General features: G+C 39.3%; 2 protein-coding genes across 3 annotated transcripts in view; both read left to right on the top strand.

Moving 5' to 3' along the window:
- Nucleotides 1-10,719, top strand: part of LOC134530251 (facilitated trehalose transporter Tret1-like) — a 34,634-nt gene extending 23,915 nt beyond the window's left edge. Inside the window, exons 2-3 of one of the 2 annotated variants that reach the window (XM_063364940.1) lie at nucleotides 5,379-5,518; nucleotides 8,995-10,719. In XM_063364940.1, coding sequence (XP_063221010.1) covers nucleotides 5,398-5,518; nucleotides 8,995-10,298 — 1,425 coding nt within the window. In that variant the 5' untranslated portion in view covers nucleotides 5,379-5,397 and the 3' untranslated portion in view covers nucleotides 10,299-10,719. The remainder of the gene's footprint in view (nucleotides 1-5,378; nucleotides 5,519-8,994) is intronic. The other variant, XM_063364942.1, reaches the window with a different exon arrangement.
- Nucleotides 10,720-17,465: 6,746 nt separating this feature from the next.
- On the top strand, nucleotides 17,466-26,295 carry LOC134530250 (lymphokine-activated killer T-cell-originated protein kinase-like). Its single transcript, XM_063364939.1, has 4 exons — nucleotides 17,466-17,865; nucleotides 20,206-20,607; nucleotides 20,944-21,264; nucleotides 23,738-26,295. Exons 1-4 carry the CDS (start codon nucleotides 17,775-17,777, stop codon nucleotides 23,884-23,886), a joined length of 963 nt encoding a protein of 320 aa, XP_063221009.1. The 5' UTR covers nucleotides 17,466-17,774; the 3' UTR covers nucleotides 23,887-26,295.
- The last annotated feature ends 556 nt before the right edge of the window (nucleotides 26,296-26,851 follow it).

Below are 26,851 nucleotides of genomic sequence, written 5' to 3'. Positions count from 1 at the left end.
TAGTAAGGTTAACCATGAGGTGTGGAATAAATTAGAGATTGCTTTGTAAAAAGTGTTAAAAATTTCTCATGAAGTATTGTAATTATTATGTTCGTACATCATGTAATAAAAAAATTCAATACATGAAATTCAACACATAGGTACTTTGTATTGCAAGTTATTAAACATACCTATATTTTAAAAACACATGTGCGTATCTAAGTCGAATTGTTATGTAATACATGATGAACAATAACATTACCAACACAACTTCCCTTCCAAATAACTTTCACCCAAACATAAGGCCGCGGACAAATTATACACACTGGTCGCACGAGGAGCTGAAATAAGTCTTATAAGAAAGCTGGCCGGAGTAATTCTTTTCAAGCCAAAGCTGAAAGTAATGGATGTTGTTTGTCTAAAGCAGGCAGTGAAATTACATACAAGTTTACAGAATAGCCATATAAGATCTTTGACGCTTCTTATCCCGTCAGTGGACTGTACGCGAAGAACCAACTGCATCATGGCCCGCCGCCAGTTATATACTTACGTATGAATGCACTTGTAAACGATGGTTTGTATACTTATGTATGTTGCCAACATCGATAGGTATTCTTTGGCAGCTCGATGTGGATTCATTCGAACACGTTTGCGCTAAACACGACATATTTTTACATAAGAGTGACATCGCGCACTGAAAAAAGTTGCAGGTCTGTAACGCAACAGTGATGCAAATATTACATAGTTCGAACATTTTCTGGAGCACGACATTCACTTTGGGTAATGCTAAGCTACTTGATAGGTACACTTTACCCGCTTTAAAAGTGATAACTTAAAAAAAAGTGTACATGGAAGCAGACTCAGCCATATGTTTATTGCTGTTGTGTTTGTCATAAACCTACTAAGTTCAATACGGCCTGTAAGTAGAACCCATGTTTTTTTACGACTTGTGTACAAGCTGTGGTTGTAAAGCGAATTTATATTCTTAGTTAACTAACGTCTATCATAACAAATTTGGAATGAGGCTACCTTAATTTTTTTTCTAGAACGAAAATATCTGGAAATAAAAATCAAGGAAAAAAGCATGAAAGATTACGGATTTTTTTTTCAACAACAAATGATTAATGGTTTAACTGCTTTGTGTACTATATAAAAACATAACAAGCTTTCAAAATTTTACATTTTTTTTTGATTATCCGTTATAGTTATGTTTTGTTTTAACTCATAAATATTTAAGTTGATTGCCAACGTCACGAGTGTACAATAATTTATGTCACACTGCTCCGGGTTGCAGGTAAAGTAACAGGCGTGAAATTTGATTAGAAACGCGTTCTATTTATTCAGGCCCTTTAATTGGGCGTGACGGACCATGTGCCAAATATGTAACAATTATAAGTAGGTGAAGTATTAAACAAAAAGAACTTGAATGCAAAATAATGCATCTAAAAAAAATAATTTGCAAGGTTCTTTCGTGGATGTTGTAATGTATGGGCAATATTTACTTAATTTTGGTTTTTGGATAAATTAATTGTGGTTTGTAAAATTTTAATAATTTTGTATAATTTCTGTAAAAAATTTATTTCCTGTCCTTATTAATTAATCGAGCTGTAGAAATAAGATTATCTAAAAATTTACGTCATCTTCATTAAACATTGCCACTATTTATACTTTTTAACTTCCAAATGGTTTTTGAATTTTGTAATTAATAACGTACCATCCATAATTACATATGTGAGCGATCGGTCACTGACCTCATCTTCAATACTCCTCGTGACTCCTGCGCCAGGAGGAACATATATATACTTCTGACTAGCTTATTTAATATAGATCTTCCCTTGTTTTTATTTTTTATTTATCATTCCATGAACATTTTTAAAACAGAGAAGACCATCAGATATCTATCTAACCAAAAAGCATAGAAAAATAACATTTAGTTTTCAAAATATGATTTTTCTTTAAGTTCAAGATACATTTTATATAAACCTACATTTTTAAGTATGAAAACTTTTGTAAATAGTTAACCATTTCGTTAATACCAGTATAAATTTTTCTTCAGCGTTGTAAGATGTGTAAAATCATTTTGGAAAACTAAAATAATTTAAAAAAATATTGGGTAGTATAATAATTGTTTTTTAAATATTTATTAAAAATAGAAGGAAAACACTGAAGTGTATGTTCATGTTAAAAGTTAAATTAAAATGTTGTCGAATTGGCTAGCGAGACTGTAAAGTCACCAATAAATAGTTTGTACGACAAATTTCAACGTGTTGATTGATCAGTTTCAATACTTTATTTCGTAATACATGATCTAGTATTGTAAACTTTAGGATATTAGTAGTTAAAAAAAAAGCGATGATTTAGAGATACACGAATATACACACAGAGTAAGTCGAGCACATGGTACTGTGGCGAGGCACACTAAAAGCAATTCTGAGAATTTCTTTCGGTCACGGGATTATCTTTTACGGGTGCCGGTTGTGGGTTGTCTCCCTCTCACGCACGCACGCACACACAGGTAGCCTGACTCCCCTCCGGGAACGGGTTCCTCCACCACGCTACCTGAGCTGTGGCCTGCGAGCTGGCTTCGCCGAGCGGCAGCACGAGACGGTGGAAAACTTTCAGGATTTGCAGAAATTGCGGAAAAGATATCTCGGAATTCAAAGCGATGACTATATGTTTTAAATACATGAATTTCTTCAGAAAAAAAATACATTTTTTTCTAGACTTGTACTTTTTTCCTGTCATTCTCCTAAGCAGTATAAAATGGCCCCAAAGTTTGACAAGTTGGTGATTTTTTATTTCATATTTTGATAGAAAAAAACATAAATGTAAAAGTATACAGACAATTCGTGTAGTATCTTCTCGTGGGTGAAAAATTTTCAGATTCGTAGTGTCGATCAATAAAGTCCCATCATTATTTAAAAAACATAGTGTTCCGCTAACTTCTGAAGCTACTAGGGAGGCCCCTTAACGCAGGCGATTGACGCGGCCGGCTTTGCCAACCTTGGAAACCTAAACACTCGGTAGGTCATCTTCGTCAGCCGGGTGACGACACTCGGCGCAAGCTGCAGTGCGCTCGTGATGATCCAGAACAAAACAAAGAAGAAGAAAAAATTATAGAGACTTTTTACGTCTCCTTCTCGTGCCGGAGGTGGGGACTCAAATCAACGACCTATGGGTTAGAAGCCAGTTAGTTATGCTAAGACCGCGTAGGCCAACTGTGTGAAATTTTTTTTAAAATATACATCTTTTAAAACGTCTTTGCCCGTTACGGCTTCCGGAAATATTGGCGGCTGAAAATTGAACGTAGTTCCGTTTATTTAGGCTCGGCTCCGTCCGCCATGCCGGATTTTTTTTTTTTTTTTTTTTTTTTTTTGCTGATTCTAGGTTTTCCTGTAAAATATTTCGAAACTTTAAACTATAGAAGTTAAGTCATATGCATAGCCTATATGTTGAAACAATAAAGGAACTCTTTATTTTTTGACAAATAACAATTACTATCACATATAATTTGTGAATACCTTTACGATCATTTTTGTAGTTAGCAGAAAATATTTTGTTAATACCTGGCAAAAATAAATACATTTGCAGCATTGGATTAATAAAACATAACCCAAAGCAAACACTTCGAAACCAAAGTTATGACTCTGAAATGGAGTACTTAATCCTAAATGGGGGGTTACTGTCCGCATCAGATGTCTTGTATGAAAATTTTTTTATACGTGCCTTTTATCAATTTGGGCAACTTAGTTTTCGAATCAGTCCGAAATACAGCCGAGCCAATGGAAATATCAGATAGGACGTGTTCTAATTCTCCTGAAGTGTATACTTGTTCTGTACTTGTCCCCGAAAGTGACATGAGGACCTTCCGAAACGGAAAAAAAAGTACGCAAGAAAACGATTCTGTTTACTTTTCGCGTGCTCCCAGGTAAAGAAACTTAGTCAATTTAACCCACGCTTTAGTACATTTTAACGTTTAAGAATTGAAAAGCCACTTTTTTTTATGGACTTTCCGTGTGATCTGGAGTACTGATTTGGAGAATGTTTTAAAACGGTTGACAGGCCAGCCACGAAAAACTTCTCACGGAGCTGAAGGTTTGATTCGATCAGCAGAACCGCCGCAGGTGATACGCACAGTGACATTAGTGCGTCTTCTTCGATGAATGATGATGTAGAGAATAACTTAAATCTTCCCTGCACTTGGAGAAATGCGGCAGAGAATTCATCCCATCGCGCGAGGTAGGCCTATTCGTTGACAAGAGAGGCGTGTCATTCGTATGATCGATGTGCACTGGGCTAGAGGCAATTACTTGTTATGTTTTTTTTTAAATTACATGTTTACGTTACAGTCGTGAGTTCTATGCTATGTATCAGCCCTTTTAGGATATCAAGGATATCACTGTTTACTTTTAGAGTGCATTTATCTTCTAGAGAGTTTTTGTCTACGTCTCCGACTTAGCGGGCGCGTCCAACTAGACCATCTTTGACCACTATGCCGGATCTAAATCAATATAAACACGCCCTGTTGGAAGGAAGAGTTACTTATCCGTTGAAGAGTCGGTCTTCTCGACTCGCTATTCCCGGATGATCCATGTTCAAATTCCGATACCGCATCCCTGATTTAGGAATTCCCACGGTACTCATTGCATATCCAAGGTATGGTTCCTAAATGTAGCCCTTGGCCTGTTACTTTCCTAATATCCCCGATTACTTTTAGAGTTTTTTCACGTGTAGAATAACATCGACGTATGAAACTTACATCTCCATTAAAATATATGTATATACTTTGGTGCGCGTGGTTTTGGGTTCGAATCCCAAGCAGATATTGTGGCTTATTTAAATAAATGAATGTTAAGTTAAGTTTAGTGTTTTATCTCCCGCTGGTTAGCCAACCGACAGAAAAGTTGGTGCTAACGAGTTTTCGTGCGTAACGTCTCCGCGTGTTGTGACCTCCGGACGCAGGACAGATTATTCCTAAGGGCTTTGACTCCACAGTTATTTTCTAAATGTTGTCCCTATAAGGGCGTACTAGGTGTATGCTTTATTGCTACAAGATTTGCTTCTCTCTATATCTTCTCGTGCGTAAAACTTTCTTTCTTGGGGCCTTACATTTTTTACTACTGTGTGTTATATTGTTCTGCTTATTCCGTGTTACATTTATACACATGTACTAAAATATGATTATATTAGACCACACGAGCGCACACATATTTATACTTTAAATAGCGAGCTACCGCACCATATACTATACGGTGTATATCGTATATTGTCGCAATGTAAAGTTACAATCCAATCTACAAGTCAGTCGGGCTGTCTGAGACTTTCTTCATCTGTCAGCACCTTCAGTCTTCATAATAATTATAGTGTCTTGTTTGCTGTACTGAACTTGTCCTCCATAGGACAGCAGCCGACGAGGCGATGTCGAAGGACGCGGGCAAGACGGACAGCTACGGCGCCGTGGACCAGGGAGACGCCGAAACGGCGAGGCCTGACCCGGCCGCGGCCCGCAAGCTGCCCCAGTACTTTGCCGCCGTCACAGGTCAGTGTGCGAGTGGGGGAGCTGAATTGTTGCCCCTTGGAAGGACAGCCCTTCAGGATATTTCTGGCAATGGTTTGTTTGTACAGCGACTGGAAGGGCAGCCCATCCAATTTCTGAAAACATGTTTCTTTGAGTGTTTAAATAATCCTGAAAACTTTCCCCTTGGAAGGGCAGCCCATCAGGATTTTTCTGACAGTGGTGTTTTTGAAAGGTTGTCTGAATTGTTGCCCCTTGGATGGGCAGCCCTTCAGGATTTTTCTGACAGTGGTTAGTTTGTAAAGCCCTTCCAGTATCTTAAAATGTGTCTATTTTCGTAATTTTATAATCCTGAATTGTTGCCCCTTGGAAGGGAAGCCCATCAGGATTTTTCTGACAGTGGTGTTTTTGAAAGGTTGTCTTAATTGTTGGCCCTTGGAAGGGAAGCCCTTCAGGATTTTTCTGACAGTAGTGTTTTTGAAAGGTTGTTTGAATTGTTACCCCTTGGATGGGCAGCCCTTTAGGATTTTTCTGACAGTGGTTAGTTTAGGTTAGGTTAGGTTAGGTTAGGTCAGGTCAGGTCACGTCACTTTACAAACTAACCACTGTCAGAAAAATCCTGAAGGGCTGCCCATCCAAGGGGCAACAATTCAGACAACCTTTCAAAAACACCATTGTCAGAAAAATCCTAAAGTGCTGCCCTTCCAAGGGGCAGCATTTCAGTCGCCCCGTGCGAGTTCCGCAGGAGGTCAGGGACCGAAACACGCCCTCTTGTGTTCAACAGTGGTCGCCGAGCCAATTCGTGGCTATGTTCTCGGTCATGTGAGCCAGTCTTTCAGTACTCGCCAGAGACGTCCTAACACCTTAACCTCGGTAACGAGCAAAATCTTGTTTTCTCAAGTTGCAAATACACTTATAATACGGAACTCTGACGCGAAATATAACGTAAAATTATTTAAAATAATGCTGAGCGTGATAGGTAGAGACCCGGAAATTTCGCAGATTCGTCTGGCTTCAGAGTATAATGTAAGGTATTAGGTGTGCTCAACCCATGTTCGCTTTCCCATTGTTTGATTTCTTATCGAGGGCATGTTTATCCTTGTTAATCGGCACTACCCGATTCGCCTACTTCTCTCCTAGCTGGGCGTCGTTGGCTCACGGTCTCGGAGGGGCGTGTCCAGATAACTGCGGTCCAATCATGAACACAGTGCGAGAGTGTGAAGGTTTGCATTCTAACTTGCGACTAAATGAATGCGCGAAATTTCCGTATCTCGAGTGATAGGTATACGCAAATTGTGTATTCAACTACATTTCTTGACGCGAATCACGTGTAGGTTCTGCACCCGCCACTAGAATTCGTTGCGGGAGCAGCTACGGTGACTATTGAATCATTCGATTTGCATAGCGAAAATTTTAACTGTATAATGAAACGGCTCCGATAGAAGCGATAAAGACTTGAAAAAAATACTCAAACCACGGATTCTGACCCGATTTTCGACAAGGAATTTTATTAAAATATTGCCCATCTGGTTAAAATTCACCAAACAAGATGGCTTTGTGAATTTTGGTTCGCGCCATCCGCCACTGGTGGCAGCACCGTGGTTACACATTTCCGTTCCATGCGACTCCGTTCCGTTCACAAAATTACTCCTAACAAATGCCGTATACCGAGAGCTAATATTACACATCAAAAATATGGTGATAAATGAAGGATTAAGAGAATGAACCCAGCAACATACACATGTCCTTAAGGAACAGGCAGTAATGTATTAGGTGCACTGGTATATGACATTTATTTTGCTAATACTGTAGTAACAAGTGTATTCTTTAAACCTTGAGTGGCATGAATTTTCCATAGCCTGCATGCCGCGCTCCAAGAACTGAACGAACGTTCGGGCTCCGTGTTTTATCCTTCCCTAAGAGGGATCAGTCGTGTCTTGAGACTGTGCGTCTCAAGCACTCGCATCTTCTAAATCATCTTGCAAACAACTCTTATCTTAATTAATTCTTGTAAATAGTTCAGCAATAAAGTGTGTCTCGTAAAGCGTCGTGTACCGAATTCAGTGTTTTCTTCTAGTTTTATTATCATCATTTCGATATAAAATCCTGATTAAAGTTAAAAGTCTTTCGCAGATAACACACATGTTCAGTTGTTTTTTTTTTTTTTTTTTCAGTGTTTGGGTATAATATTTACCTTTCTTGCCGGAAGTGAGTTTATTATCACCCGACCGTCGCAATTCATATTTTTCTGCTGGTTTAGTTCATGAAATATGACGAAAGTGATCATGCGTTCCTGATTCGGTAGTGTGATGCAATTAATAAATTAAAAAGATTTTTTTTTGTGATCACAGAAACGTGCACAGGTCCCTGGTTCGATTACAAGCCACGATGGCACAGTAATGTTTATGTTTGGTGGGGGTTGGTAGTATTTCAGACACCGCCGGGTGCCGTAGCGCAGGCAGTGTGACCCAGTGACGTAGCATGAGGGGAGGTCCTAGGGGGCGGACCCCTCCCTTCCGGAATTTTAAAAAAAATAATGCGGAAACATAACAAACAACAATTTAGCTACATAAGGTTACAAAGATACCATTTTGGAAATGTTATTGTAAACCTTAGTCTATTTCCTCCATTCGAGCAATACAGCCCTCACACACAGAAACAGCAGGAATTATGTTTCCGAGTATTGTCTATATTTCATGCCAGTTTGCACATGTTTAATTATGTCTTTCATACAAACTTTAAATGTGTGTTTCAAGTATTTAATAACATTAAAGCATATGTATTTATATATGTATTTGTCTTAACGAAATCAAACAAATTAATTTAAAAAATGTACTAAACTCAATTAAATAACAATAAACAATATAAAATGTCCAGATAAAATTACTTAAAAATTATACGTGTAAACGTTGGAGTACTAAAGGTCTACGATTCTTGAGATTTTAGTTTGACGAACAATTTTCTTTTTAAAATTCCAAAAATTCCATTATAAAGAATCCTTACTCGTTAAAAATCATATAATGGTTATACTGGACCACCTCCTTCACATAAACCTTGCTACGGCCTTGAGTTACTCAACATGGTGCTTTAAGTCTTTAGGCCAGCTTGTGTAGTCATTAATGTAGACAAAGGAAAAAATTTCTAGTTGGAGAAGCAAAAGTGTTTGCTCGTATTTTCCTGTCCTGACTGCGGGCACATTTCATACGTTTCCCTATACCTACTTTTCAATAACTTTTGTATTTACTTTTGTCTCTGAGCAGTGCCGCAGCCAGGATGTTTATTGTGGAGTGTGTTCTATGAGGAGTACTCACACGTCAGCCTGTTGTAATATATTAAAATAAAAAAATTAAACCTGAAATACTTTTGAAGTCTTAAAAAAACATTAAGTACATCAAAAATTATGTGGCCAACCATAATACAGCATAATTTTTGGGGTATATTGATAAAGTGGTATTGTCCTGAAGTTGGCCAGCGTGACGCGTGGCGCGATGTGGTTGCAGCCATGCTCGGGGCGCTGTCCATGGGCACGGTGGTGGGCTGGTCCTCCACCGCCATAGAGATGATCGCGCAGGAGACGCCGCTGACGGTGTCGGAGAAGTCGTGGATCGGCAGCTCGGCGAACCTCGGCGGGGCAGTCGTGATGCTGGCCATGCCCTTCCTGATGGCGCGGCTGGGCCGCCGCGGCACCATGCTGGCTCTCGCGCCGCCGCTCCTCGCCAGCTGGCTGCTGCTCGCGCTCGTGCCCCGCGTGCCGGCCCTCGTCGCCGGCCGCTTCCTCACCGGCCTCTTCGGCGGCGCCTACTCCGTCGTGGGGCCCGTCTACAACGGCGAGATCGCGCAGAAGGAGATCCGCGGCGCCCTGGGCGCCTTCTACCAGCTGTTCCTGTGCTCGGGCCTGCTGCTCGCCTACCTCGTGGGCTACGCGGGCAGCCTCGTGGGGCTGTCGCTGGCGTGCGCGGCGGTGCCCGCCGTGCTGTTCGTGGCGCTGCTCTTCGTGCCCGAGTCGCCGCTGTACCTGCTCACCCGCGGCAGGCGGGACGAGGCCCTGGAGGCGCTCCGCTGGCTGCGCGGGCCGGCCTTCGACGTCCAGCGCGAGCTGCGCGAGGCGGAGCAGTTCGTCGCCGAGTCGCGCAAGAGCAAGGTGGGCTTCCGGGAGGCGCTGGGCACGAGACCGGCCGTGCGGGCGCTCGTCATCTGCTCCGGGGTGATGATGATCCAGCAGCTGAGCGGCATCAAGGCCGTGGTCTTCTACACCGTCACGATCTTCAAGGACTCGGGCAGCAGCCTCGACCCCTACATGTGCACGCTGGTCGCGGGCGGCGTGCTGGCGGGCGCCACCGGGGTGTCGGCGCTCGTCGTGGACCGCTGCGGCCGCCGCCTGCTGCTGCTGCTGTCCGGGGTCGGCACCACGCTGTGCCACGCCGCGCTGGGGCTGTACTTCCACCTGCACGCCCACCACCCCGAGACGGCGGCCGGCCTGGGCTGGCTGCCCCTGGTCAGCCTCTGCCTCTACCTCATCACCTACACCATGGGCTTCGGCGCCGTGTCCTGGGTGCTCGTCGGCGAGATGTTCCCGAGCGCCATCAAGGAGGCCGCGGGCTCGTTCTGCGCGTTCGTCAACTGGTTCCTCGCGTTCGTCGTCACCTTGGTGTTCCCGTACATGCTGAGCGGCCTGGGTCCCGCCATTTCCTTCTGGCTCTTCTCGTCCGTCTGCCTCCTCGGCCTGTTGTTCGTGTGGTTCCTGTGCATTGAGACCAAAGGGAAGACCCTGGAAGAAATCCAGAAAGAACTTGCAATGGCTTGAGACTAAAGATAGATTCATAATTTTGATTAGGTACCAATACTACCACTACAATTCCAAAGTCGCCATTCAGGAGGCTTCTCGTATTCATCCCAAGAAACGTCGTGAACTCTGTCTCTGTGATATTCTTGATCTTAGTCCTTTGTCTGCTACATACCATTTACGTGAAAAATCCTAGATATGTTTGTAGACAAATTGTATCTAGTTAATATGTTAAAATAATTGTGTTTCTGTATCACTGTATCTGTATATTAGAAATACTGTTGTGTAGCTTTGTATGTATGGAACATGTATGAAACATTATAATTCAGAACAATACTTACTGTTGTAAATATATGTTAAGAAACAAGCAAATGTAATTATAATGTACTATTGTACCTGCATATATCATAAATATATATAACTGACATTTTCCATGTACCTACTCTTGAAATTTAAGTTATTTAACACCATTACGCTATTGAATACAAATTGAAGGCTCTATTATAGTTCGGTAAGCCAACATAATCGATTTTTTCTTTGTTTTAAAAGAAAACTTATTAAAAATAATGTTGAAAGGGGGTAAAAATTTAGAATTTATAAAATAACTATATAAATATTATTTTAATAAAATTTTAATCAAAAACCCTCTTACTTTTTAGAGTCCTCGGTTCGAACCTGGTGAGGTCATTCAATTAAAAATGGCGACGGATCCTTCCTCCACTGAAGCCACTGGCAGATCAACCTCCCACCACTAATATTACGTCATCCAGTATGAAGTCATGGCGGCCATCTTAGATCTGACATTTTCCTTTCTTCTGCTAGACAGCGCAGCTGCGATATTATTTTAATGTTTACGTGCTATAGTGCAGTAGTATTTATTACCGTGGCATCCACGATCTCGTCGGCCGTCTTGGCCGCCATTTTGAACATCTGTAAATTGTAGCTAGAAATTGAAGGAAAAAATCCATAAAACATCAATTTATCACTCATTAAAAAAAATATTGTTTAGTTCGATTACAGTGCTTGGTTCGATAATTGATCAATACAAAATATAATGTAATTAGTATTAAATATCACCCCAATTTAGTTTTTAAAAAGTGAGAGTTTTGAGAAAAAATCAGTTACAAATAAAAAAGGTATTACATAATTTTTACTCTACTACAAGAACAAAAACAAACCAGTCACTAGCATTTCTCGATTTCTACAGTCTTCTTAGAGTGTGCAAACATGACAGTTTAGAGAAAAAATCAATTACAAATAAAAAAGGTATTACATAATTTTTACTCTACTACAAGAACAAAAACAAACCAGTCACTAGCATTTCTCGATTTCTACAGTCTTCTTAGAGTGTGTAAACATTGACATATCTTTCCAGGGCAGTTCTACATGACAGTTAATTACTACATTTTTCACCCATAACAGAGTTCTCAGTTTCGTTAAAAGGACAGTGGTATATTTCATGATGTCTTGCATGTTTTATGCATACACATGTCTTTCCGCAGAATATACAGTTTAATTCTGATGAATGCGCAAGAGGTCCGTCACTATTCCTGATGTATCATTTTAATCTTCCTTCGTATGTAAACGGACTACAATACCTGTTGCACTAATATTTAATGAGTTCAGAGTTATTATAACAAACACATATTACATAATCACGAATTTTCATGTTTTCGATGTCACAGTACTTACAGTGAGGTGATGGAATAACATCAGTTGCTGCTTGCTTTATCATTATCGCTGACACTGTTTAAAACCATTGCAACACTGTTGAAATGTTAGCTACATAAGTCTTCAAGGTCTGCTCTGCTGTCGATACTGCATACGTCAAAATCTCCTATAGTGCTGGAAAAGTAGGTGCAACTGTTCACAACGTTGCCAACAGGATATGCGTCGTCGTCATCATCGTTGACATCGGGATCCCTGGAACTGTCAGTAACATTGCCATCGGGGTCTGCGCTGTTTTGATGGTAGGTCTACTATCCAGGTCGTCGTAGTTAATGATGGTAAAGATGCCATCGAGTTTACAGGAATATATAATTAAGTGACAATGCACCAGACTAGACAAACAAGACGATACGCACTGCACCAGAGCCAGGGGTGGACTGAGAGTCACATCGTCGAGTCCTCACTTATAAACTCGCAGCGACTGGCGTGAGACGCGAGTCAAAACAACAGCCAGTATAATTTTTACCAACAAGTTCTTGCTTCAACTTAACTGACTCAGTGCGGATATAATAAAATTAGCTAACTATATTTATACAGTGAAACAGTATTATTTGTGCATTATTCCGACATCTGCCTCTATCATGCCCGCCAGCATTTTAAGTGGTAGTGAATGATGTACCACAAAATTTGCATTGGCGCAAAGAAAGTCCATTGTTCATTGAAGTCTCCAAGGTTGCTGGCGAAACTTCAGGCAATGGATTAGCACCTGCTAATTTCTCTGCTGCATGTGGCATAGCAGATGCCATAGGGATCTACGTTGCCATTGGCGTCGCTGCCATTGAGGTCTCCATTGATAATGGTAAACTCTCCATCAAGCTCGACATTGGAACAGCAACTAAATTTCAGGTAACGTACTGAAGAGAGTCGATCCGCACTGCACCGCAGTCAGAGAAGGACTGAAGGTCCCATCTTCTTGACATCACGTAAATACCCGCAGCGACTGGTATAAGGCGCGAATGGTTACAAGGCTCCAAGTGCTCCAACTTCCCAAGTCTTGCAAAATCCAGTTCAGTGAATTATTTTGTTGGATTTCTCCGTGTGCTCCTGGTTGTTTCTGAGAAAACATCTCTTCGTGTATTTTTTTTGTAATGATACATGTAATTGTATTCAGTGTTTTGTATAAATTGCTGAATTCTTGTTACCAAACTAGCACTTAAAACCTTATTTATAAGGTGGAATTCAGACAAAAAATATTTATTGCTCAGAAGATTACTTTGTCTTACAACAACTGAGAAATATCATGCAAGACGATTTACCTTACTCTTGAGTGAAGCCCTTCTCTTGCTATCGTAAGCGAGCATTCCGCGTCCTACATAAAAAATAAATAGTATTTACCTCAACACAATACGTGATTACATATGTTGGCAACAAGTTTCTTGTATGAGATAAATTAACTCTCGCTGAGGAAATATCAAAAAATATATTTAAGTAATTGTGCGAACTTAAAACTTTCAGTGGGATCTGGTATAAATCACAGAAGTTAATGTGGAGGATCCTGGTTCAATGCATGTAGCATTATCAAAAGTATGCCGTTGGAGATACTGCAACAAGGCGTTTAACTTGAGAACAAAATGTTAAACGTCATGAGTGGACCTAGTAAATTTTGGGTCCTTGCCAAAAACCCTTTAGTTACAGTCAGTGTCAGAAATTCTTTGGTCGGAGATATTTTTTGAATAAACATCGCAATACCTGTACAACTAAGCTGACTAAAGATAATGATGACTTTCTACAACACTAAGGATGTGGAATGAAGGCAATATATAAAAAGACTATAATGATCACGATGAATGTAAAAATGCTAATGCTAAAACTACTATCCCAGATCTTGCAAATGATTGCAAATGTAAAACTAACGAAGAAAGTAGTATCTTCATGGGAAATGAAAACATATTTACACCAAATTCTAGTCGCTTCCATTGTGAACAATAGAGAACTACCTTAGTTGTTGGAGCAATTGGAGTATTTCGAGCTCTTGGGCAGTTGGAGCCCTCAATACAATGTCTGTGATACCAGCATGCATATGCACGGCTAATTAGTTGAAACTGTCTTCTGGAATCAACAAGTCCCATAAAAGTTTGACTTATGGCATGGTCACATAGTGGAGTTAAGTTGACGACATGAGGGATAGGCTCATAGGGAGCTAAACAAAAAGGTTTAAGGACATAGATTTGTAATTACCAGAATTTACGAGATCAGTTGAAGTACAGTTGTAGGCTCCCTACAGATCGAAATTTCCGCCCTGGGCTGTGAGCTGATGACTGCTGGAAGGGGGTAGCTCGGGATGAGCGAGAAAGGGAGACAGCATCACCTCGCGCCAAAACCCACAGAGGTCGGGTGACGGTACATTAACAATGTAATCTCGAAATTACCATGCAGGATGTCGTCCGCCGCGGTCTCGTGTTCGAGGTAGGGCGCAGGTCCTAGCGGGGTGGCTGGCTTTCTTAGAGATTTCTGTTCCGGGAGGGCGCCAGGCTAGCTCGGTGTCTAACCGTGTGATGGTCGTGGGTTCGTTGCCCCAGCGTGGTCCGCTAGAACCGTCGGCAGTGATGGAATTTGTTTCCTGATTAGGTTGGGTTGTTTAGGTTAATTTACATACACTGTTCTGGTTGTTCTACGGGTCGCACGTCGTGCACGGGAGGTGCGGGGTGGACGTTTTATTGTTCACGATTTACACTGGTTCATTACATTGGGCGCGAGGTCTACTCGGCGGTACATGACTGCCAATGAGGCGTCGGAACACATAGAAGTTTTGATTACACTTGACAAAACGGCACTCTGTGGTGCTTTTACGTACACGATTACACTGCACACGTTATCTGAGAGGGACACCTGCGTGCCTCTACGTGTGTTTACTTATTAAGTCCTCATGCCAGTCGCAGTTGCGGGAGAGCGTTCGATTAGCATCGGCTAACCTAGTAATCGGTAAATTGCGACGCGCGGGCCCACCTGTGTGGACCGCGGCTCGCTACTAAATTAAAAATACGTTTAAGCTTGGATGTAACCTGTGCCTGTGCACTGGGCAATTAACTAAAGTTCTGGGGTGGCGGGAGACGGCCCGTACCGTATACTGCACGGCCCCACGTAATGCTTTGTGTGGGGCGTGTTAAATTGACGCGGCTGGGTTAGGCCCTACACCGGAAAAGGACCGGGCGCACACGGGGAGTATTAAAAAAAGGTTTTGGTTGTGACTATAATTACCAGATGGACGTTCGGTGAAACAAAGAGATGCTGGCTCCCCGTGGGACGTGCGTCCGTCCCGGTCCGCGAGTCGCGCTGTACTGGCGTCTGGCCCTGGTGCGAGGGGAGGGGTGAGCTCCCTGTCGCGCCAGAGTTTCTAAAGTTCCGTTATTCGTAAAAATCTATATAATTAACTAAATTTAAGTGGCTCTAAATTCACATAATAAAACATAATGATTAATTTAATATCTATATATGTTTTAGAATTGACATTTAATAAGTTTGTCTAAAATAAGTTTGCATATTAGAGTCAAGCTGGAGACTGTCTGTTTCTTGGTAACTACTCCAGTGGCGAATGATAATGCTAATTTGGGGCGGTTTGCGTTACGCCACACGTTTCACTACCGAATTTAGGCTGAAGGCCGCAAGGGTTGCACTCACAGCTGTTTTAGTAGGAAGCTACACATGAGTGACCCGGGCACTCCTACGTCGCACTCTATTAATTAGGGGCTTCTGTTTGTTTTTGATTACTTTATTATTGTGTGGGGAATTTTGTAGGCACGGGGAGTGCGTTGTATGCGTAATTAAAATGGTTCGCTATTCTCTACCTTGGGCTGCGGTCCGCTCACTTGACTCAGGTGGGCCATGGCTAGGGGTGCTTTCCGTTAGCGAAGCCGAGTACTGGCGGGTGCAGGTCGGGCTTTGGGGTGGCCTTCGGCCGTACGATGTCAAGGAATTGTGACATATGATTGTAGCAGTATACTCTTCAGTGCTTGTTCGCTACAATAAACCAGCAGCTTGCTTCTCTCTCATAAATCTCTTAACCAGTCGTTTCCTCTCCCGACACATGTCCCAGCGAGAGTATACACCAGTCTAGGTGGTTTATGTACATGGGCCCCAACACATGGACCAATTCCAGATAGGCTGCAAACCTCTATGGCTTTCCGATGTGAGCAGGGCCGGCGTGTCCATATATAGGCGAACTAGGCATATGCCTAGGGCGCCAAGTAGCTAGGGGCGGCGCAGCACGACACATAACAGCTGATATAATATGTTTAACGATTACTGAAACTAGATGAAAATGAATTTTTGTAACAGTTTGGAATGTTTATATTGATATAAGTAATTATTTAAAGTCCACGGTGACCTGTTTATGATTTGTAATATTAATAAGTAAAAAAGTAAAAAAACAAACACATGCCTGCTTACATTTGATTGTTGACAAAATTTAGGCTTACATGATGTATTTTGAGGCAAGGAAAATTTTTTTGGCATGTTTGGCCAGGGGGGGGGGAATTAAGGTTTTTCGCCTAGGGCGCCAATTTACCTTGCACCGGCCCTGGATGTGAGTGCATCTCCTGGAAAGCCACACTAGGCCGAACAGTCCAAACCCTGCCTCAATGTGTGTGAGGTTGCTCTCCCTCTGAGGGCTGATGCCAGGCAATCATCACCATCATCATAAAAACCTGTCAGGTGAAGTCCACTATGTCTCTACACACTTATGTTGGAGCCTGGCACACATCACCACTAGGTGTACATATAAACATAGTGCTAGCATCGCACAATCATTATATGGGCTGTTTGAAATCTGTCCTGTAGCATTACTGACACTTGCTCCCTAATGAAATGTTCATGGAGACCATAACTATGGTGGTTGAGGTGCTATGGTAGTGGAAGTGGGCAGTCATTGTGCCTGTGATAGGTCTCGGAAAGTCACCCCTGCTGACAAGGTGGCTGCCAATTAAGCTGTAAAATGTCCTCTGTGTATTGTTGTGTGTGTGGATTGTAGCGGCGCTGATGAGTCCCAGGCGCTACAGTAAAAGACCAGTGACATTGCCAATGAACTGTAAGTAATATTTTTCGACTTTTAAATTCCATCCTGTCTATCCTGTCCGAACATGCGGACCAACTATGTTAACAGTCAGATTCCTCCTACTAAAGTCTTACTCGATGCGGTCTCGTGTTCAGTGGTATCATAGGCCGAACAGTCAACACTTGGCCTCCCTAGGGAGGCTGTTACTTGATAGCTGGTCCTAGGCAAACCAGAACATTACCTACCACTGAGCAACGCCGGTCACGACTCTGTGGAAACCAGCCCGTGTAACTGGAAGCCAGAACATACTTTTTAGTGAATTTAATACTTTATAAAGATGTTGCGTTATAATTTTGTAACTGATTTAATCAAACTAACTTTTTTTTTACGAATATATACATATAAATTAATCCATTAATGCACGAATTTAGAATTTTTTTAGTTGGTATAATAAACAGAATTTAATTTTTGATGTTGGTAATAGTTGGCGGTTAAACACAAGTTTCAAAACATTTGTTAGTTCGTTGTAATTTTCTGTGTACTGATGCAAGGATGGGATCGTGTTTTTGAACGTTTTATAGATGTAGAGTTGTTAATTCGGGAGAGTGATTTACAACATTATTTTTCTTTTGCGTACGAGGTTATATTTCTTAGGCAGTGGTTGTGTATAACGATTCAATTTAAATTTGACAGTGGAGATATATATACGGTTCGGAGTATTACACTTTTGGCATATTGTCAATTCTGATTTACGTAAATTTTTTAGCGTTGTTTGCAATATGAGTTCTTTTGGAACGCCGTTAACTTCAAAAACAATAAAGTTTGCTATCCCACCAACACCAAAGTTGGAAACTCTTGGCTACGGCACAGGTGAGATATGAGATAAGTAGAGACTACTTGTACTAAATACCTTGTACTAAATACCTCTAAAACAAATTGTATAAATTTTAGGAACAGACATAATCCAGTAGAAGAAAAGTTTGAATTAAAGTTTAACAGTAATATCATGACTAGAACATCAAATGTTAAATTCCTTGGTGTGAACTTAGATGAACAGCTAAAGTATAAAGACCATATTAACTCTGTCGCTAGCAGGCTAAGTGTATCCTGCTATGTACTAAGAAGACTGGCAGACATAGTTAGTATTGAAACATTAAAAACTGTCTACTACGCTCACTTCCACTCTATGACATATAATATAGAAATCTGGGGAAACTCTGTGGGAATTGAAACAATCTTAAAAAAAATTACAAAAAAGAGCTATTCGTATAATGACACATGACAAAATGTCAGCTCACTGTAAACAAAAATTCAGAAAACTTAAAATCTTAACAGTCATAAACGAGTATATACTAAGAATACTATTTATTATTCATACATAAGGAGAAACGCTATTTACAAAAAAATCTAGATATTCATTTATACAACACAAGAAACTCCAATAAATTGAGAATAACAGGTCATAATACCAGTCAGTATGAAAAGGGCACAAATTACATAGGCATAAAAATTTACAACTTATTGCCACAAAATGTCACAAATATAACCCATTTACCTATATTCAAAAGAACAATCAAACAAGTTCTCTTAGAACATCCTTCCTACTCTCTTATAGAATTCTTTGACCTAATAACTGATAATAAAACTAAACTCTGGTAAATTTTATTTAAATACATCAGAAAACGAGAAATATATTGAGTTTTGTAAATTAACTCTTCACTCTGAGGTTTAGACTTCAGTTTATACAATTTCTTGTGTACCATGTTCTTTTTTATGTACCCATGTTTTTTTAAATCTCTTTCTTACGTTTGAAATGTAAAAAGTACTGTGTAATATATATATATTTTTTGTGGTTGTACAGTTTGTTTGTATATATGTATATATTTGTATTAACTGACTTATTCTTTATCCCGGAGTCCTTACCTCCATATGGGATCTACAGAACAAAAATTGAATAAATAAATAAATAAATACTTATTAAAATGAATTCCGAAAATGGGCACTACATATGTTGGTTGGGTAAAATTCTTACGTTACGGCTTATCCACAAAGAAAGTAATAAAATTCCAAAAATGGTGTTTTTCAGTACTACTACAGATGTTCCTGGTTTGACCTTTAAATATTGTTGATAAAATTTCTGAGATAATCAGAGTACAATACCTGTGCATTAATTGCATTGCTGACTCTAATTCTCCATATATAACGTGTATATTTTGTATTTGGATTTAGTCACACAGTGTAAGTAAATAAATATTAAAAAAATTATTTGTCCCTACTGTGCATCCAAACCCAAGTGTCAACCCTTGACAGGGATGTTTTTTTAGCAGCATGACAGTGTGGAGTGCCAACTTGTGAAGTGCAATAGCATGTATTATTAATTATTTATATTTATAATATAATATACCTCTATTGACTAAAGTAATCTAAAACATACACAGACCCCACATGGGAAACCTAATATTCAGATTAGTACAGAAAAACATTTTCGCAATTTTAATCTTTTTTTGGTAAAAGTTCTGTACCTATCACATATCCAAGTTAATTCCTTGATCCTGAACGCATGAAGTTTGCAGTTTTAATTCAGTACTTTGAAAGATCCTGGACATAATAAAAGTATTAAAATACAAACCATGTTAGGAAGTGAAAAATATTCATTTTCAAATTTTTATTTGATTTGATAATACAATCATAATTCATTGTTATATCAGCAATTTTGTTATATTCAGGATATTTCAATGCACTAAATTCAAAACATATATCGCAGAATGCCATTAGGATCAAGGGATAGATTTGCATATGCGTTACAAAACTTTTACCATCATTATAAAATGCAACATTATTCATGATCCCTTTCACAAGCATTAAAAGATGAAAATAATTTCAAATTTCTTAAGACTCTTATCATCATGCTGTTGCCTCCAGTAATTCTGACTCAAAATGTTTGTTCGAAAGTATCAGTCCCTAGAGCGCATATAAGAGACAACTATAGACCAGGACTTTATATGAATAAATCATAGATAATCACATTGGCAGACATACAAAAAAAATATGAAAACGTAACAATTTACTCATTGATATCTAGTGACAAATACAACCATCTCAACTACCTCACGAACCTACTTTGTCATTAGTTTTGGAAGGTAACCATTACATTTTTTTAGCAGAATCATTTGTCATAAAGTACAGAATGTTTATTTTTCTTGTCTACAGGTGTGAGAGTTTTCGAACTGAACAGGTGTGTTCAAGACGGCACCAAACACTCACCTTGGGCGATAAAGCGAGTGAACTCTGCAGCAGGAAGCCGGTTGAAATCGTCGTGCAAAGAACGCATCGCCAAAGAAGCTAAAATCCTGAAGATGCTCGACCACCCGAACATAGTGGGGTTCCGTGCGTTTGTGCAGGCGGACGATGGCCGGGAGTGCCTGGCGATGGAGAAGTGCACCGTGGGCTTGGGGGACTTAATCCTGGATCGTAGCGAGCAGGGGCTGGGTCCGTTTCCCGTCAGAGACATACTCACGGTCGGGTTGTGCGTCTCACGTGCACTGGACTACCTCCACCGGGAGAAGCGTATACTACATGGGGACATCAAGTCTCACAATGTGCTGGTTAAAGGTATTTTGAATTTCATAACACCTTTTGTTTCTATCTGGCTCCGATACCAGTAGTTTCTTTTGAATTGACATGTGCACTACACGCTTTTATTCTACTTATTTTGTAACCATTGGTAGGAAGGGTCCATTTGATAAGAAATTTTCTCTATTCCTCCCATCCCACTTTCTCTTAACAAGTGTCTGACTGGATCTGACCATATTTTGACTAATGGTGCTATTAAGAACAACTTGCTGTTAATGTCAAGGGGACAACTGCTTGCTCCAGTGAATTTTAAGGTTTTTTTTTTTTTTTTTTGCAGTACCCTGGTTTACTGCTCATTGATGTTCTACTCGACAGGTGACTTCAAGGAGGTGAAGCTGTGCGACTTTGGCGTGTCGCTGCCGTTGAACGGGTACGGAAACGTGCCGCGGCGCGAGGTGTACATCGGCACGGAGCTGTGGAGCGCCCCGGAAGTCCTGAGAGGTGACGTGATCACGGACAAGACCGACATATTCCCGTTCGGCCTGGTGCTGTGGGAGATGATGACCTTGCGCATGCCCCACCTTCCCACGGACGACAGCCTGAGCATGGATGTCAGCACTGTGCCTTGTGGCCAAGACTCGCCTCGCACCTGTCGCAGTAGCAGTTCCTGCGATGGCGACAGCAACCTGCTTTGTGGTGAGCTACTGAGTTTTGCAATAAATTTTGAGATGTAGTTGTGTTCAATTTCATTATGTACATAGTGGAATTAAAGGGTTGGATACAAGAACCAATTAACTCCGCTTGATTATATATTAACTGTAAAAAAAAGCACATTTCTGTGCAAGACACGTGCAGCTCCAATGATTTACATTTGTGATACATGAGCCACATGGAAATAGCACTCATAATTATTAGACTATAAGAGGAAAATATTTTGCAGTCTGTAATGTCCATAATTAATTTCTAGGTAGGCTTGTGATTGATTGTGAAAATATTCCTGCTAACATTTATCTTCTGTGTTGCATACTACATGTAACAACATAAGCCATGCACATTATGGAATGTAATTTGAGAACTTTCATCATTATTATTATGCTATGCTGTGGGCTAATGGCAATAGCGATGGCATGTTGAAAATGTTATGTTGTAATGTAATCTAAAATTAATATTACTTGAGACACAAATTTGATACATGTAATAGGTAGCTTTGTTCAGTACTTGCTTGGATGTAGAAAGAGATATTACGTTTTATTTTTGTAAACATTTTACAATCCTAGCAATATTGCATTAGTATTATTAGTTTTTTGCAGCTGCTTCACAAACCAAAATTTTCATTATTCAAAAGATTTGATATTTGAGGGAAAATATTCTAGGAAGAATTTACATAAAATATCAACTTCTCAGTTGACTAGGAATATTGTAGGCATTTTTAACCAGGAATATTGTAGGCATTTTTAACCACAAATGCACAGTAGCATTTTCAGATTTTTTCTTGCTTTCTTTTTTAATAGAATAAAAGGTTAAAATATTTTTGAAAAATCTTGTGTGTGTATTTTTGCTAATTTGTCATTTTTTATTTTGCATTATCCCAACTCTTCTAGATTCAATATTTGTTCTTGAGGAGTGAATGCACTCCTTGAGAACCAAACTTTTTGTTTAGAATTTGAGAAAAAGTGCTCAGGCCCACCATTAATACAATCAATAAATAGTTTTCAGTACCTAGTACATATTATCTTGCAAATTGCAATATCACCTTACTCCAAGTTTAAAAGCATACCTTTGTGTAATATTAATCAGTTTACTCCAAAAAAAAAATGCTGTTAGCATTGAAAGCATACCTTCTTGTTCTTAAGCATTACATGTAGAGGTGTGAGTGGTAAAATTTTCTGGATGAATATAACCACATTTTTTGGGGAAACTTTTTCCCCATTAACAACAATTTTATGTTAATTTTAGTTAGTGTAGTGGTGCCTAACTTCTAGACACTATTTGTAATGTGCTATAATTTTTAATATTCAAAGACATGCAACGAGAGTTCTGACACTACCATTATTATTAAATTGGACTTGAAGGGGATGTGCGGTTGGGCTGGAAGGTTAGGGGATGGAGGTAATGATGACGCTGTATTTGTAATCTTAACACTGGTCACCTGCCTATAAGGATTCTCGGGAGTTAGTCGTAGTGTCATTCAATTAAAACACCAACAGGTATTTCCCTGAACCTTCCTATTTGTTCGCTGTCTGCATGGCACAGTCCTGTACATGAAGTCTAGTCGTAGACTACGCTACCTGAGGATCGAACCTAAGACCTCGTTCTAGAGCACTCTCTACACTGTATAACGCTGTAAGGCTTGTGTGGCATCTTACAAATACTACTCTCCTTAGTTGCTTCACTCATTTCTCGTTCTCTTAATAACCTAGCGATATTATTGCACTTGACTGTCGTCGGCTCTATCTCTATTGTTTCCTCGCATGAGGCACTCTCTACTCGGGCTCGCTTCACCTCAGCCAAGCCGCCAAGCAATTTGTCAGCATTTTCAAACACAGTGCTTAGCGGAACAACAGAATCGCTAGGGCAGTGAGTCGTGAGCCGCAGTCAATGCACGACCATTGCTGACTCTTCAACTGCACCTCATCTTTCCTCCACAGAGTTGAAACTAAACAAATCCACTAAAATTATATTCCCTTACATTTGATATACCTACTAAGATAATAGAATCGTTCTACGCTGTAGTTTGTATGCGTGTAAAGTGTTTAGTATTAGTGTATTACCCTCTATTGTGAACTTTTTAACTACGTACTTGTAAAATTTTGCGTTGACATTATATTAATAAAACAAGTTTGACGTTTAAAAGTAAGTATAGAAGTATGCTCATATATGTATAACACATTTTGTCTTTCTCCACCACATAATGGTTCAGTTCTTTTGTTGTTTGGTTATGTTTGTATAAAACAATTGATAAAATTATTGTGTTTTTTTATAAAAGTATAACTCTTTGATAAACTTACTTTTTTGTCGAATATTTTCCGATAAATGAACAGCAAAATTTTCCATGAATACTTTTCCGGAAAACTAACACCTTTAAATGCATGCACACCGTTTCCTAGGTTGTCAGGAGGAATGTGACGTGTGTGGAAACTAGAAGGACGACAGTTGAATGTTTCCCCAGGGACGAGACCCCCCCTGGACCGGGAGCTGCTGGGGGAAGAGTACGCCACTGTGGTGGAGGTGTTCGAGAGGTGCACAGAGGAAGACCCCAGCCTGCGACCTTCAGCCGAGGAGCTGGTGCAGTGGCTGCAGCCTCACGCACGCAGCTAGTGGCTTCAGTCTGTTTTCCTTGTCGTCGCGTGGAAGTTCCGATACTTCTCACTTGCTAGGCTTGCACACTGTAGTATTCAGATAATTATTTCTTACTTTTTACCTCTTTTTTTTTTATAGAAACTACTTACGTACTCACTCAATTACAATTATGGGGAATGGTTAGCATTTGCATGAAACTGGATTTCAAACTTCTAATACAACGGGCCACCTATATATTTTGTAGCTTGTTGGATATGACTAATAATCTCTTGAATGTGCATGATGTGTTAAGTGCATGAGAATGTAGTCCTTATTTTTACATGTTTATTTGAGAACCTTCTAAAAAATTATTGTGGAAATATAAAAAATAATTATTTGAACAGCTTGTATTTTGCCGTAAAATCATTGTAATATTTTTGTGTGTTTGAAAATGATTTGCTTCCGAAACAGTTTTTGAACATTCGTTGAGCTATGAACAATATGGTGCAGCAAGAAATAACCGATAGCCTATATGTACACGAGGATGTATTCATTGTTAAAGTTTTATTCTTTGTTTAAAATCTAATAATTGTTTTATATCTAGTTTATATCGCATGTGCATGTGAATACAACTAGAAGATGCTAAAAATGTGATTTTCAATTGCTACAGATAAATTACTGTGCTTTGATATGAAACCATCCATTGCATCTCAAAGGTGGAAGAACTGTTGAATGTGTTTACTGTTTGTTCATGTCTTTCATTGTTTTTAAGAGTTGCACTTGCAAAAACAAAGCTTGTTTGCCGTTGTATACTTGTGTATTTTGATACTGTTAATGTGTTTGTGTGGGGTTTTAACGTAATTTATTTATCCAGGAGTTATTATTAATAGAATTGAATTGAAACAGGTCGAGAATGATTGGGAAACATACTGTGCAAGGTGGAGAGTCCTGGTGGGGGGCTCAGCTCTGGTGGTGAGGTGTGACTCGAGCAATGGTGCTGTGTGGTTGAGACAAGGCAATGATGTATTTTTTTGTTAGTTATTTGCAGGATTGAAAAAAACCAGGTTTTTTTTTCATACCAAATTTTTTTTTTCTGTTAAAACCTTTTTTTTTATTACATTAGTTACATATTTTGGTTCTCTGCATGTTCAAATTAAAGCCAATTCAACATCCCGCTTTCTGCCACTCATGTTGAACCAGAAAAGTTATAACATCAAAGAACTGAACTCCAGCAAATCTGCGCATCTGACTGGGACTCAACCACAGTAAGGGCATTTCCCCATAGGAGGACGATTCTCCTTCGAATGGGTGTTGCCCACAGAATGGGGATTTAGAGAACAGTCTGGATTTTCCACAGAATAGAATTTTTGTTTTAAATAATAAATTTTTTTACCTCTTTTTTTTACACTTTGACTACAATTCACTGTCTAATTTAATTTTAGAGTAGTATGTATTTTTAGCTGGTTATAATTTACAATCTATTCAGATAATTTAAATGATAAGATCTTGATTAGTATATAATTTTTTGTTCTGTAAATCACAAGAAACATTAATGAGCAAACTATTGTTATTAGAGTGAAATTAGACTTTTCATTAGAAATATTGAGATATTCTGTTTAAAATTACATTATTTAAAAAATATATATATATAAAAACCACTTGTTTTAAACAGTGGCTTAAATCGGCCAACCCTGGTTATTTGGCAAGAAGAAAAGATGTGTCCCATCAAGAGGAAGCACTATAAATCACTTTTTGAACATATCCCGAGGACTCCGCGGGCTACCCCTCGCATCTTTGGATATAATTTGCCCGAGAGAGATAGTGAGACCGTCTCGTCACACATAGCTGACATATAACTTTGCAGGAACTCTAATGGTAGGTTGGAGATAACATCAATGCGATCAACTATGACATATTTGAAAGTAAGACAAATTGTAAATTTTTATGCTATAAGCTTTTGTAGAAATTTTTTATAAAGTTGTCTTTCATTCCTGTATTGGCAGTACAGTTCCTAGGCACTTTTTGGACATTAGCAGCCTTTGAAGAATGTAAATAGGTATATGAGAATTTGGTGGTTTAGAAGTTCTGCAATTTAATTTTTGTGCAGTTTATGTGGTATACAATACAGTGACATATGTACATAATTGTGCTAACTGAACACTTGAAACTAACCGTAGGGAAATCATCCAATTTTAATGTATAAACACATTTTTTCCATGATAAACATGCAGTTGAGTTTGCAGGGGCTATGAACAGTATCAGTTTTATATTTAAGTGCCTTATTAAAAATGTAATACAATGAAAAATAATAACTATGTAAAAAAAAAACAACTATTGTACTCATTAATGAAAGAACTTTGTATCTACTGAACTATTATAAAATGTAAAACACCTATGAATTTGTAAATATATACCTTCTAAAAATTTTAATGAGATTCCTTGTATTTGGTTTAGTGGCCTTCAAACAAAATTATATTTTTAGTTACATTTAAATTCATAGAAGAATAAGTAGGGGTTGGAAAAATTGGCACATGCATATTCATATAAACAAATGCCTGCAAATAAATCTCTCAGTTTTGTACAAAAAAAATGAATTCACACCTTTTTAGATTAAAACTACAAAAATTTAATTGGTTGTTTTAAAAAATCCAGTAGTGCAATGTGACTAGCAAACATGTAAGTTACAGGTTAAATTCATAGTAATTCATAAATCAACTGCAGTAATTGGTTTGGGCTTATATTTTCAAGTTATCTTGGATGCATGTAACTTTGCTGCATCACAAAGCATGCTGGTCACAAAAACCTGAAAATCACCACTGGTTCAAGTGCAACATTTAGAGAATCGCCAAGCAGTAGTTCTGTTGTGGTTAACTTCACTCTCCTGCAATAGCTAATTTTGTTTTCACCTTTCGTCCGTGAGTTGAGAAAATCTGCAAAGTTGGTGAACATTTGGTGTTTGTGTTTTAACTGAAATAAGTACTGATACTTCTTATGGGCAAACATT

The sequence above is a fragment of the Bacillus rossius genome, chromosome 3, assembly GCF_032445375.1.
Source record: "Bacillus rossius redtenbacheri isolate Brsri chromosome 3, Brsri_v3, whole genome shotgun sequence".
Lineage (NCBI taxonomy): Eukaryota > Metazoa > Arthropoda > Insecta > Phasmatodea > Bacillidae > Bacillus > Bacillus rossius.
Note: the sequence above shows the minus strand (reverse complement) of the source record. Positions and strands in the feature narration are given on the sequence as shown.

What these genes read in the sequence shown, in the direction of transcription:
- LOC134530250 (XM_063364939.1), top strand. Translation starts at nt 17,775, where the DNA reads ATGAGTTCTTTTGGAACGCCGTTAACTTCAAAAACAATAAAGTTTGCT. An exon ending in TCACAATGTGCTGGTTAAAG is followed by an intron (nt 20,608 to 20,943) that starts GTATTTTGAATT and finishes TCTACTCGACAG; the next exon opens with GTGACTTCAAGGAGGTGAAG. An exon ending in CGACAGCAACCTGCTTTGTG is followed by an intron (nt 21,265 to 23,737) that starts GTGAGCTACTGA and finishes ATGTTTCCCCAG; the next exon opens with GGACGAGACCCCCCCTGGAC.